The sequence below is a fragment of the Camelina sativa genome, chromosome 15, assembly GCF_000633955.1.
Source record: "Camelina sativa cultivar DH55 chromosome 15, Cs, whole genome shotgun sequence".
NCBI classification, from domain to species: Eukaryota; Viridiplantae; Streptophyta; class Magnoliopsida; order Brassicales; family Brassicaceae; genus Camelina; species Camelina sativa.
This window is the reverse complement of record NC_025699.1, coordinates 8,107,203-8,122,400: the sequence shown is the minus strand read 5'-3', so window position 1 is coordinate 8,122,400 and position 15,198 is coordinate 8,107,203. Positions and strand designations below refer to the sequence as shown.

The window sequence follows — 15,198 nt, the reverse complement described above, 5'->3', positions numbered from 1 at the left end:
ATGTTTACTATTCTGGATTCTGAGGAATATGAGGATTGGAATTTACCTACAAGGGGAATGCTGGATCCGGATCTCGTAAGGCTACTGAAAATCCCCGAGTGGGGACACACTACTGGGGAAGACCTAGGAAGGCTTAACCTGAAAGTGGATCACCAATTAGTCGGTTCAGTTCTTGAGATGGACATTGCGTTAACTGTCAAGATTGACTTTTTCTGGTGGGTTCAAGCAACAACAAGAATGTTTGCACATGATTCCACCTCCTACATGGCCTTAATATGTTGCCTTGGAGATGCTAAGCTTTATAGTGAAATACGTAGAACGATACAAGACGTGTTCCGTAACCCACTTGTTAGATTTAGCACATATGAGCTCTCTGAGCTTATGAAAGTATTGGGCCGAGCTAAGATGGTGAGCGAAGCTTTGTCGGTTCTATACCATGTGAAAAAATACCATGGCTGCAACCCCGACACGAGCACTTACAACTCGGTCTTTCTAATGCTGATGCATGCAGGACTACACGAGGAAGTCCTTGAGGTCTACGCTGACATGTGTAACGAACCTGGCTGTTATCCAGACAGGGTTACTTATTCTGCGCTGATATCCTCTTATGTAATGTTAGGTCGTCACTTCTCTGCGATCAAGTTGTTTGATGAGATGAAGGATAAGAAGTGTTTGCCTACAGAGAAAATATGCACCACCTTGTTGGGGATTTACTCTAAAGTAGGGAAGGTTAAGAAAGCTTTAAATCTTTTTGAGGAGATGAAACAAACACCTTGTTGCTCGCCAACGGTTTATACCTAGACAGAACTAGTTAAGGTGCTTGGTAATGCAGGGATGGTTAGACAAGCATATGGTTTGTATAAGGACATGCTTAGAGATGGATTGACTCCTGATGCTGCCTTCTTAGTCAATATGATGAAGTACCAGATATGCGAAGTGGAGGATAACATGAAAAATGTCTCTATTGAGATGGTTATCTTGGGTGGTACACCAAGCATTGTTCCGTATAGTGATGTGATTGCTGGTCTAGTTTTTCGGTCGAAAGCACCTGTTCCGGTAGTAGTGAGTTCTTGGTTTGATAGGATGGTTCTTGGAAAACAAATAGAGTGGAGAGAGCTCTGTTGCTTCTCGAGGAGATGGATGAGAAAGGTTTTCCGCGTATTGAAGCCACCTCATAATCGCTCTTGGAAAGGTGACAAGCAGTGCCCGTCCGTTGTAATTGAGTACTACAACCCAATTTGGAAGCTTTAGAACATCGGTCCGTTGTAACTCGATGAGCTACTCGATGAACTTTTTTTTTCTTTTCTTCAACGAGCTTCTCGATGAACTTAAAAATACTTTTAGGAATGAATGCTAGTTACTTGAGATTATGTTCAAACATTTTGGAAATTTCAGGACAGCAAGTCTTTTTAAAATTTTAAATATATATACATTTCTTTTTGTAAGGATATTATATTTATGTTCTTTGTCAACTGGTACATCTTTCACCTTCGGAAAACTGTGTACCTTCTTTTTTTCTTGATGATTGAAAAATGCAGAATCCAAAGCAGCAAGGAAGGTGATATTTTCCCACTTATAGTTTTCTTTTTCTGCCTTCTAAACCGGGCTATAGAGCATCAACTGGTTATAGTTTAGGCATGATGTAAATATTTTAGGTAGCTTAGGTATTTTACATGACAAGTTGAAGACTTGAACATATGTGTCCAGTGACTCTTAAATGATTCAGCAACGACTTCAAGCCAGTCTATAAGTGACATTGGAAGCTCTTTTGATGATGAGGAAAATACAACATCTAGTGAATCTTCCCCTGATCGTTCCAGCTTCAGTTCTGGAATCCCGGAAGTGCTAAACCTTCTGAAATTTCTTGGAGATGGCCTCAAACATTTACTTATGTACAACTTTCAGGTAGTTTATTAAGACAAAGTGCGTATTTGTTCATATTCTTCTGGAAAAAAATGATGACGAAGCCAAAGTAACAAAATTGGATACTAGTGCTGGAAAGCTTTATTGGTATATCAAAAGCTATCTCTGAAACATTACAATACACATTGGGTTCTCTTGCGAGCTGCAGTGATAATATGAGTGAGTGGTTTTACCTGTGCTTAAAGTGATCATATTGGTTCATTCATTGACTCTTTTCTAATTCCTTTTTTGTTGGCGCTGAAACTAAAATAATGAGAAACGTTTTGTCACAGGTTGGATAAACATATATTTCTGAGCTACAATACTACTTCAAAGCTGACTCTGTCTTTACTCAAACAAATAAATAACTAAAATCAGACAAAATTAAAGATGAAAGAGACCAATTACTTTTGAGAATTTAATTGGTGGTACAATTATTTTTGGGCTTGGTCATCCATGAAATCAACCAGATATTTTTGTCGTCCCTAGAGAGTTTGGACTTTGGAGGTAATTGCAATGTGAAAAAGTGAAAAAAATTGTGTTTAGATTAGGCCTGGGCGTTATATCCGTACCTGAATATCCGATCCAAAAAACTCGGATACGGATATGAACCGAAGCAAAGACAGTAACTTTATAATTATAACCCATGTTTTAAAAATCTCCGTCTAGTACCGATTACGCCCCGTAAAATCGCTAGGCCCATCCTCTCCGTCTCAATTATTGACTAATCCCCGCCTCGCATCAATTATTCGATTATACCATCTAATTCAATTACTTCCTGCTTAATTTTGTATATACCGATTATTTTTGGAGCCAAATAAAAATCAAATATATATATATATATATATATATATATTTTTTATATCTAAACATTTAAATTAAGAGTTTATGATGCTTTACAATAACTAATGTACAAACTTTTAATTAAAATCATAAAATTGTTTTAAAAAATAACGTTTTTATGTGTTTACATAATTTTAAAGACAATCTTATAGTTTTATATTTTATTTGATATTTTCCTTTTCACATAAACAAAATTATACATATATTTAGTACTATATATTTTTATTTTATTATTAATTTAATAAAATATCCATAAAACTAGTCCCTGATTAATCCCCGTTTAATCTCCGATTTTCTCGCTAGGCGCTAGGCCCATCCCAACCGTCCGAATAGCGCCTAGCGATTTCTAAAACAGGGATTATAACTAGATGAATACCCGCACTACGTGCGGGTTTGTTTATATGTATATAATTATATATATACATTTATTGCAATATCTTTTTTGCTTCTTATATTTACACATTTGAAAAATTAAAAATTCTATATTACGAAATAAAACTAAATTTTTTTTGTGAGGAGACAAAAAATATTAAAATTTCTTTAAAGCTAAATCATATTCTAAAGTGATTTTTGTAGAAAAAACTATTAGCATATTCTCTAGGAAAGAAAATAATCATACCATTTGCACATTTGATTGGTAGATTAAAACATTTAAACATCCTATAATTCTTGTCTAAAACTTAGGTATTTAGATATATCTGTATAATAAGTGGTGAGTCTATTTCGACTTCTTCTTAAGGTTTTGGATAGCTCATGTTTTATGGATTAGAGACTATATATACAAAGCCAAAGCTTTTTTAAAAAGTATGTTTTTGAATGTTTTGTTTAGTGTGGCCTGGTGGAATAGCTTGATAAATTCTGTCATAATAACATGATACATGAAAAAATCGAGAAATATGAATTACTACCAATGTGTCAATATAGACACATAAGTTTGCCTACCTTTGTATGTGATCCTCAAAGGCAATGATTTGTGAACTTGGCCCAGATAAATTTGTAAAGTAAAGTGGCTAGTCTCGTTATACAATAATCTATACTAATATATATAGATTTCATTATAATTGTCAAAAAAATAATATATATATATATATAGATTTCATTATCATTTTCTGTTTTTTCAGTTTAAAAACTGCTAATGTAATGGTTTTTTCTAGATATTACATCGTTTGTTTTGGAGCAAAATTGTCTTGTTTAGCCTAGTGTGCTTAGCTAGTACGACTGCAGTACTCAAAAAAAGAGGGAGGATTAGGTTTCCGTGATCTAGCTAAATTTAATGACGCCCTCTTAGCCAAACAAGCATGGAGATTAATTCAAAACCCCAACTCTTTATTAGCTAAGCTGCTTAAAGCAAGATACTTCCGAGACTCCTCTATTTTGGATGCTAAAACGCAAGCATATCAATCATATGGTTGGTCGTCTTTACTTATTGGGATAGATTTAATCAAGCGTGGTTCCTATTGGGAAGTAGGTGATGGTGATACCATTCGAATAGGAAAAGATAATCTTATACCTTCCGATCCACCTCGTCCATGTCAAGTAACCGAAGGAGTGCAAGATAGCCCCTTACATAACTTTATGTCTTCCAACGGGAGCTACCATTATTAGAATACAGAGATGCTTGAAGAACATGTCTCTGTAGAAGATGTTTCCATCATACAAAACATGTATATTCCAACAGAAAAAACGGATGACAAACTTTATTGGAAGTATCAAGACTCTGGTGAATACTCAGTCAAGTCAGACTACTGGTTTGTTACACATGAAGGAGATTATAGACAATATTTGCCACCAATACCACATGGTTCAATTACAATTAAGAACAGAATATGGGGACTCTCTATTCTCCCGAAAATAAAACATTTCCTTTGGAGAGTTCTCTCTCAAGCAATAGGAACAAAAACCAGATTAAACACAAGAGGAATGTCATTAGACCCAGTTTGTTCAAGATGTGGATTACATGATGAAACAATTAATCATATCTTCTTTGATTGTACTTATGCACAAGATTTATGGCATTTGTCAAATTTACCAACAGAGCAGCTTCCACGCCCTTTTCAGCAGAATATAGACACGATGTTCATGACTTTTTTGGACTTACAATCAAACAATGCTGTAACGAATATACAAGCTCTTACACCCTTTTGGCTCATGTGGAAAATATGGAAGTCGAGAAATAAACACATCTTTGAAGGCATCACCATACCTGCAAGAACTGTTTGGATACAGACCAAAGCAGAAGTTCGGGATTGGGTTGAAACAATAGACCAACAGAGAATTCAACCTAGTATCTCTAGTACGACCCAGGTCATCAATCGTTGGACTTCTCCTACACAACCGTTTATTAAGTGTAATTTCGATGCTAGCTACTGTTCTGAGGATCAAACGGCAATCGGAGGTTGGATTTTTCGAGATTACACAAGTAAATGCTTAACTTGAGGAGCAAGCAAACTAGGTACTGCGAAATCATCTCTGGAAGCTGAATCAAAGGCTCTTCTTGTTGCAATACAACAAGCTTGGTCTCGGGGATATACAAACATAATCTTTGAAGGAGACTGCCTAATTCTGATAAACAATATCAATGGGTCCATAACAAATGCTGCCATTCGAAACATATGTCTTGATATCTCTTCTTGGGCGTTAAGACTATCACATGCTAAATTTTGTTTTGTTCGTAGAGAGTGTAATGAGTCAGCGCATGTTTTAGCTCAATTTGGTTGTACAAATCAAGTGTTTTATTCCGATTCGGTGTCAATGCCTCCTTGGCTCAGTGCTACTATGTATCATCCAAACATTGGTTAAATGAATAAATTGACCTTCTGACGAAAAAAAAAAAAAAGCCTAGTGTTTTCTTTACATGTATGTACGTTGTTGGTTATCCCCAAGGTATTTACTTAACCAATTTTTCAGATTATCATAAGAGAAAAATGCGATATAAAAGAGAAATAGATTTTTCTATATCAGAGAGCAGGATTCTTACCAATGTTTACATTGTTGATGTGCTTAATGCTCACTCGTTTGTCCATGTTAAGAAGTGCAACTCAAAAAATCAAATACAAAGTGTGTACAAAAAAATATGTATATACTAAGGTGGTGAACGAGATCTTAGAGTCTTCCAAGAACATTTCAAGTCAACACTGGTTTGTCAAGGTTGTGGAAGAGAGTCAAGTTTCATTGATCACTTCATGTAGTTGTATTTCACATTAAACGGTTCAACTATAGCAGTAATGTCGAGAATCTTGGAACATTGGTGAATTTTCACATTAAATGGTTCAAATATAGCAGTAATGTCGAGAATCTTGGAACATTGGTGAATTTTCCTATACACAGTCTAGATTTGATTAAGTTTGATCCATCAGTGGGAGAAATTAGAAGCTCTTCAGTTTGATCCATCGGTGCTGGAATCGGTGGTGAAGATTTCTTCATGCGCCTACATAAATCACAATCTTCGACCTTGGCAAGTTTGCAGCAAAGAAAGATCGATTGGCTTTGGTATGTAATATTAGCTTAATTTTTGAATATAGAATTTTGAACTCTTCTATGATACATCAATACATAAGCACTCCTTGTGATAATTTGGAAAAAAACTAAATATTTGAAACTCACATTCTAATGGTTATTTTGGATGTGTAGGGTTTGCAGTCTGGGGATGTAAAATTCTTACGAATGCTCATCTAGTTGATGTTGTCAACTTACACACATTTGTCCAAGTTCAGAAGCACAACTTAGAAATCTTATACGCTGCGAAGTTGTTGGGGTGGTTCTTCACAATTCTTATTCATCAGCAGATGCCAATAGTATAAGGTAAATTAAAATAATGGACAATCTGTTTTTGCTTAATTTTGCATGATGTTTCTCTGACTTTCTTTTTGTCTGATGTAGTACTTTTGCGATCCCAGCCCATGTAATTGAGCATTTCCTATCCAGCTTTAACGCTGAAGAAAGTGAAGAATGTGGTCTTTTCAGGTCACTTAATTTAAGATATCAGAATATGTTAAATCCTCACCTCCGTAAGACTTTTAAAGTGAGTCATGGAATGATAGGAGTTCTGATAAACGAAATAAGTCCGTTGTCGGGGGCTCACGGACATCTGGAAGGCAAAGACGGCATTCTCTCAATCAATGGATGTCCAGTAGATAACGATGGCACCGGTAATATTGCTAGTCATTGCTTGATTTTCTACATGTTTACTTAATTTTCTAAATGTATCACATTTCTTTGTTCTTGGTGCAGTTCTTTTAGAAAGGGGGGAGGGGGTAGATTGCATTCGATATTTTCAATGAATAAACCAAAGGAGCGGGTAAATTTCAGCCATTTGGTTCCCATGACGAAAGTAGGTGATAAAGTCATCATTCAAATCTTAAGACATGGGAAAAAAGCAAGCGTTTAAAATAGCGTTAACACCGGTTAGTCATCTCTTTCCAACAATATTGTATCACATTTTCTAAACTTTTCTTACAATAGTCTATTGTATGAAGGTGAAGCCGCATGCTAAAGTGCAACAATATTACATCCTTCCGAGTTACTTCATTTTTGTGGGGCTTGTCTTTGCACCATTGATGGAATCATGTGTTGTTGATGTGAGCGAATTTAGAAAAAAATTGCAAATGCCAAGTGCATGATAAGGACAGAATGGCTTTGAACCATAAGGTCATCATTTCGCAGGTTTTGGTTTTCTCTGTCCTCGGTACATATTTCTACTAATGAAGATGCTTATATTCGCTAGCTACTATAAGGTGTTTTCCCTTGGTTTTTATCTTAACAATAACGCATTTTAGAGAGTTTAACAAACATGATAATTTGTTACTTGGTATAGGTAATTTCTTAGGATAATTTTGAGACCCTAACCCAGCTTGTCAAAAATTTTAGTGATGTGAATAATATTGCTATGGTTTTGTAATCGTTCATGCAAAATAATATGCGGTTATTCGGTGGTGGGAACAGGTTAATAAAGTAAACGGAGTGATACCAAAAAATCTAAAGCATCTATGTGAGCAGATAGAAGGATGTTCTACTGAAGATTTGTGACTGGATTTAGAGCATGACTTTGTGATGGTTTTTGACAAGGATTGGGTGTTTTTAGAACGAATGCAAGTACTTATGTTCAAACATTTTGGAAATTTCTGGAATGCAAGTCTTTTTAACTCGCATTGTGTTTTTTGAGATATTAAAAATGATTTCTAACATATATAGTTAAGATATATACAGTAAAACCTCTATGAATTAATAAAGTCGGAACCATGAAATTTTATTAATTTATAGAGGTTTTAATTTATCGATAAATTAATAGACTTTTCTAATTTGGTAAAAAATATCAAAAATAAGATTTAATCTTTATAACTAATATTTTTATAAAATCAATTACAATGAAAATAACAATTATCATGTTTTGAAGATAGCACTCAAAGATTTTTATATAGTAAAAATATTAAAAATAAACTCCAATAAAAATTAATGTGTAGATATATACATATATTTAGATAATTTTATATAATTATTAATTTATATTATTGATGGGATCATATATTACAAAGGAGTTTCAAAAAACATATTATTTTATTATATTATCGAAATTGTGTCCAAAATTACACTAATCCCAACTTAGGACTGGAGATATTTATTAATTTATAAAAATTATTAATTTACTGAGTATTAATTTATAGAGGTCCTATTGTAGTAGCATCTACTATATGTTTAGGTTGTTTTTTCTAAGTAGGAACTTATATATTTCTTTGCTTCGAGGGTTTTAGTCTGTTTCTTGGTTTGTTTTGCAAAACACTAGTATAATGTTAACACTGTTATTATAATTTATATTTTCTTCCCTTCATCTTATTTCAATTGATTATCACTTACCTACCTCTTGGATGTTCTCATACAAATATCTTTCACAATTCACACCTTAGATTATTTTATTCTAAATATGGCCCAAAGATAACATATTGTGCCGGTCCGAGTCTATCTCGCTAAAGATAGCTCAGAGAAATCTAGTGGTTCCAAAAGAGTGGTTTGCTTGATCTATTATGTAGAATCCCATCTCGTCTAAAATGTTTTGACATATGAATAGATGGTAGGTAAAACAACTCGTGTTTTCAATATCCAAATATATTATTATAAATAGTTCGCTGATCCCAAAAAAAAAAAAAAAAAAAAAAAAAGAAGTATCAATGCCAGCTGCAAAAATTTGATGTGATGACCATTTGAAATCTGCCAAAAGAAATAGTATTTGTTTTGAAGAATACTACTATTTGCAAGAGAGAAATGTGTATAAATGGATATGGGAAAGCTAAGTCCGCGTGACAAGGATGCGGAAGATGTCATTGTCGTTTCTTGTTCGTATACACACGATAAAGACTCACTTCCATTATTCCATTGATACATATAAAATTATACACAATATGCATGAGCTTCATTATTGGATCAACATTTACATATAAATAATGTATAACAATCGGGTGATGAGATTGTTTTGCCTATGGCCTGTCCCATGAGGGATGGGATGATGCGAGGGAGATGTGGTCCAAATTTTTTGTATATATTTATGTTAATATGTGACAAGAGGAAGTATAAGGACCATTCGATTTAAAAGTGCAATAAATATAAAAGTGTCTCTAATTGAATTATTGTTGCGATATTTATTAAATGTTTCTCAAAATGGGTCCTAAATTAATGTAACCTTTTGTGTTTTCTTCTTCTTTGAAATTTTAATTTACTCCAACAACCTTTAACCCATTTCGTTAATAATGAAGAGCTTATGTGTTTTGCTTTATAGGTAAGGAGTCCCCGTGACAAACAAATTTGATACTAGTATATAGTATGTATATTACAAATAAAAAATCAATAATAGTATTATCCTACACGTGTGGGTAGCTCTGCCGAAAGGGATGCGTGAAGCTGGCTTTAGTTGGCTCCCAACCAAATCCTATCATCGCCTCTTTATTTTCCACATCTATCAATAATATTCGATAATAAGAAAATAAAAAACTACTTTATTATTTTTTATTTAGCTAGCGATCATATGGAAACTTATTTTATTTTTCTAGCATTGTATTTTTTCTTAGGCACATGCATGCACCCATGAATATACGAAAATTATATAAATCCATATATAATACGAATTACCTGGCTATCAATATTCCATTTATCATTCATGATACTATAAATTAATAATGTATTTATTCCATAATTTTTGTTTTTTGTTTTTGTGGTTTATGTAACAAACTTACATCAATAACAGAGATAAATTCTCATAAACATTTACAATATATCTGTAACGAAATCTAATGCGTAATGAACTTAGATAATATTAAACCGGCAAAAAAAAAGAGAAGAAATTTCTGAAAATTATATATCAGAAAAATAGAAAAAATAATTTTTTTAAAAAGAAAGAAAGATTTAAAGAGAGTTACAAAGATTCAGCGCCGGCAGCGAGTGATGGCGCTGCAGCCGCGAGAGTAAGGGTTGGCCTGAGCTCCACGTCTGCAATTGTAGTAAGACGCGCCGCGTCGTGAGCAGGGAACAGTGTTTCTCCTAAGCGCACCGTAGCTTATGTACCTCCTCGCCGCTAACATACGCCGGTTGATCTCCGAATCCATCTCGAACTCCGCTCCGCCGTAGAATAGATCTCCTTCGTCTCCGAGGGCGGCGGAAACAGAGCACTCTGCTATAGTACCACGGCACTCTGTCTCGATCGGAGAGACGAATTCGACGGACTGAGAAGACACCGCGACGGACCAGTACTGAACGGTGAGAATGACTAGAATCGCGAGAATCGCCACCGTGGTTATTGAGAGTCCTCTCATTTTTTTTTTTTTAATTTTGTATCTTTATTATCTCTCTGTGCACGACGAACTTTGAAGAAAGAGAGAGAGAGAGATAAAAGGTTTTAAAAGAGAAGAAGAAGAAGCTTAATGAAATGCCACTGAAAGATGGAAGTAATTACGAATAATACCACTTTGACTTATAAGGAGGTGTCGTAAATAAGACAGCTTTTTACAAGTGGGGGGTGGCTTTTGTTAGCTTCAGATCTAAGGATGTTTAATGCGTTAAGTGTGAAGTGTCTGATGGCGACTTCCACTAATTATATCAACCAACCAAACTTTTAAATTACTTGATCTCTATTTTATTCTGGATAATTTTTGTGTGTTTCTGTTCAAAAAAATGGAGTTATGTAAAAAAAATATAGTAGTACGAAGGTAGATGAAGAATAAATACAGAACGCATATGAGTGGTCTATCCTTCAATGCTTTGATAAATTATTTCAAAAAAGTTTACCTATTAAAATGCCAACATATTAATGAAGGGAGTTTAATGTACATCTCTTATGTATTGCTCGTATTTGTGATTTGTAACTTCATCAAAAATGGACTGTTTAACCTTTGTTATTATTAAAAATTGTGACATTATTAAAACGATATCAGGCGCAGCGACACGCCGCCACAAAGCAAATTTTTATGAAATGAAAAAATAGTTTTCAAGAAGGATTGGATTGGACCCATCCCCCACCGGGACTTGAACAATTCTTTTGGATTTGTTAAGATATAATAATAACAATCATAAGGTTTTTTATGTGTCATTCACACACCAATCTACGCGTTTTCCATATACAGAAATAACAAATACATTTGGACTTTTGGAGTATGAATTTGAATCACTCTTCAAAACATTATATCAATCTTACAATGTATGTATTATTATTGTTTACACAAAAATGTTATTCTCGTTAGAAGATACTATTAAATCTACTGAAAGTTTTGCAACGAAAACAACAAAATAAAAAATACTTTAAGCCAAAAAAAAACGAAAACAACAAAAATATTTATGTAAAACGCAAACAAGAGAATATAATATCACAAACACAACAGTAATCTAAAAAGGCCCAAATAATGAAGGCCCAACAACAAATATATGGAAATGCTGCTTTTAAAATCAATTTGACAAATGTGAATTGTAAAAGTTTGAATAGTTTGGTACTCAATTGTGTTATTATTAACCTTTTCTTCGTTGACTGTTGACCCGAGTCGTCGAGACTCGAGAGGTTTCTTCAATAGACTTTATCCCGGTCACTCTCGCTCGTGCACCACCGTGACGAAGCCGACGGAATCCACCATGAACTTTCCTCCGACGAAGCTTGATTATCATGTAGACATGTTCAATCTCCAATCTCAGTCCAGATTCCTCTCCTTATACAAGGTCCGATAGTAACCATTCTTTTCGAGCTCTTCGACGTCGACTTCATTGCTGAATCCTTTAAATAGTTTTCTTTATCGTATATGATTTCAGGCGGAAGATGGACGCACAGCTCTGATATTGGATTCGACGGTGTTTCATCCGCAAGGTGGTGGTCAGCCGTCAGACACCGGTTTCATCGAATTCTCCGGTTTGGATTTCAAGTTTTCCGTTCAAGATGTTCGATCGAAAGACGGAATTGTAATTTTCGAATCTCTATTCTGTCTCGAGTAACTGGTTTTCTAGTTTGTTAGTAATTTGTGTCTATGATGTTTGTGTAATCCCTTTTGAAATTGTGTTAGGTTCTCCATTACGGAGTTTTCGAAGGTTTGAATCATGAGAGTGGGATGGATATTGAGGAAGGGAAAGAAGTTCATTTGTTTGTTGATGAATCAAGGCGCAAACTCAATTCCAGGCAAGTAAATAGCTTAATGATTAGAAAAAGTCTAGCTTAGTGTAGTTCTACAGGAAGAAAATTAGTTTAATGATTTGGTTGTAGTTTTTGGGCATGGCAAAAATTTTGGAGTCATTCTTTTTATGTTATCACTAGATAGAAGATGTGAATCATAAGTGATGTAGTTTCGTGTAATCTGCTTGCGGAAATCTTCAGAGTTGAAAATAAAGGCTTGTCTAAGACTGTTCTCTAAATTTAGATTTATGAGTTGTGCTGTTTACAGTTCTTGGATTTTCTTTGTTGTGTTTTGTTTCTGTACTTTAGCGTTACAGTTAATATTTGTTCATGATCAGGTTACACTCAGGTGGACACTTGCTAGATATGTGTATGCAGAAAGTTGGGTTAGGACATTTGGAGCCTGGAAAGGATACCATTTTCCAGACGGGTAAGGATCTTATTAAAGGATGTGTCATCTGCTTTCCTCTTTGCAACTTTCGTTAAAAATAGTGATATATTAAAACTTTGATCTATCAACTACAATGTTATCAGTCCATATGTGGAATACAAAGGAAGTGTTCCACAGAATGAACTGCAGGTGAAGCAGGAAGAGTTGGAGGCGGAAGCTAACGAACTGATAACGAAAGGTGGAAAGGTTAGTCCTCAGAGCCTCTTTATCATAGTTGGATTTCTTTGATTTTGTGTTACGGTTATTAATTATGATTCTTTTGCCCTGTATAAGGTTTATGCTGCTCTATTGCCCTATGAAGAGGCATCTGTGCTCTGTGGTGGCAGTCTTCCTGATTATATTCCTAAGGTATATGCCAATATAGATCTTTTCCCTTATCTTCCATTGCTAATAAACCTTGGGCGTCCAGCTTACAGACTTATTTTTTCATCCTAGACATATCCTTAAATGAGACAAGTTCTTATAGGAGCAGCAATGTTTATCTTTAGTTATATGAAAATTTTGCAGTTATGTCATATATAGGCAGTGGCTTTTTTTCTTTTTTCTTAAGAGTGATATACAATTATTGGCTTTGTATAATAAATTGTTACCATGGATAGATAAACCATTTTCAGTATCAATTCCTGCTCTTTCTGTGTTTTTTTTAATCATCTTTCTGGTATATATGTTAGTGAAAGGGAGCACCTAACGTAATAACCATTGCACTGAAGGGTAATAAATACCCAGCTAGAGTAAGCTAGTCAGTTAAGCAATGAAAAATAGATATCAGATGGCACTGTGACAGATATATATCAAACTCAAACTTCTGTATTTGCTTACCTAAGGGAAGCACTCCTCGGATCATAAAATTAGGTGACAACCCGGGGTGTCCGTGTGGTGGGACACATGTCTCCGATGTATCTGATATCATAAGCATGAAGGTATCATCCAATACTGAATATTTGTGGTTTCCTTCTTTTGCCTTGTGTTTTCCAAAAGTACATGATCCTGAGTGTTTCCCCTTGTTTTTGTTTAAGATCACACAGATGAGAACAAAGAAAGGAATGACGAAAGTTTGCTACACCATTGCATCTTAAACTTCACTTATTGGTTCCAGCTTCCATACTAATATGTATACAATATGAATAAGTCAAGGTAATCCTCAGCACCCACTTCTTGTTGATACGGTGATTTCATCAACGGTAAATATAAGTTATAAGTAGTCCCATTAGTTCTTAGCCTTAAACAGTATCTAAAACACACAGTTAAAGTTTGTTTTTACTGTTAGTCCCTGAACAAGCCTAGGTTATATAAAATTTCTGGTTGTGTTGTCATAGAAACAGATAAGATATTATTAGCAAAGGAAAGAAATCCCAGTTTATGTGGTTTAAGAGACTTAGGCGAGCTTGCACATATTACAACAGCTAATGTATTGTTGGAAAAATCGCGGTGGATAAAGACAAACAGAGAGATCTATCGTATTCATTGTAATATGCGGAAAAATGGGGTACGTAAGCTAAATGGAATTATCATCAAATGTCATTTTCAGGAGGGAGGGAATTATAGTGACGACAACTATTTTCATCAGTTGGCTTCAACAGCAAGCAGCCTCTCCTGTGGTTCAACAGCCACAAATCAGTATTTTGTGGGTAATTTATCAAATCTATTAAACGACTCTCCCTATCATTGATAAGTCGTATATGATATGATATTGATGTGATATGATATGATCTTCCCACTCCGCCTCTTAATTAGTATTAGTGTATTACTATATTGACTCTTGGTATTGTAGAACCATACTGGACATTTAATCCGAGATTTTTATAATATTGTTCGTGCATCGGTTTGGTTTGCTTGTTTGGTATTTTTACTAATTATCTTAGGTAAGCAAAATTAGTGCCTGGATGGGATGCGAATCATGCGATCAAGGGTTTGAAAACAGTAATTTTGGTTTTACCAAACGGAACAATCGGTCAGTTTTTTGAGTGAGTTTTGACGTTTATCATCGGTTAAGACTGTGTACTTGTCTGCGGTTTGTGTGACTTTGAGAAAATATGTAAAAAATCGAAACTGATTGTTCGAGGTGACGACATAGGGTAGATTAAAAAATATATACTAGTATAGTAAAATTTTGAATAGTTTTCAGTGTTGCTTCTTGATAGGGTTTAACAACTTTGGATCAAGTCAGAGGTGCGACCTAACTCGTAAACATTAGATCTGTTCCCCTTTTCTACGTCATGCGACCTAAACATTCTCGATTTTTTGCTTACCGCTTAACTTATTAAATACTCTTAAGTCTCTATAATTGATTACTTCCTTTACGTCTCTGTTCGCGGCTACTATGTATGATATTGTATGTACGCTACGTCGACATCTAAGTAGCCTAGTACCC

General features: G+C 34.6%; 2 protein-coding genes and 1 pseudogene across 2 annotated transcripts; 2 read left to right on the top strand and 1 right to left on the bottom strand.

Annotated features, from left to right (window-relative positions):
* On the top strand, nucleotides 1–1,251 carry LOC104748231 (annotated as a pseudogene).
* Nucleotides 9,897–10,638, bottom strand: LOC104745990 (rapid alkalinization factor 23-like). The gene has a single exon (XM_010467381.2). The coding sequence runs from the start codon at nucleotides 10,539–10,541 to the stop codon at nucleotides 10,155–10,157; it is 387 nt and encodes a 128-aa protein (XP_010465683.1). The 5' UTR covers nucleotides 10,542–10,638; the 3' UTR covers nucleotides 9,897–10,154.
* On the top strand, nucleotides 11,710–14,659 carry LOC104745989 (alanine--tRNA ligase-like). The gene is given in 10 exon segments (XM_010467379.1): nucleotides 11,710–11,931; nucleotides 12,022–12,168; nucleotides 12,270–12,382; nucleotides 12,715–12,782; nucleotides 12,785–12,806; nucleotides 12,911–13,013; nucleotides 13,101–13,175; nucleotides 13,652–13,747; nucleotides 13,844–13,961; nucleotides 14,356–14,659. Coding segments are annotated over 9 exon segments (768 nt in total). The 5' UTR covers nucleotides 11,710–11,847; the 3' UTR covers nucleotides 13,904–13,961; nucleotides 14,356–14,659.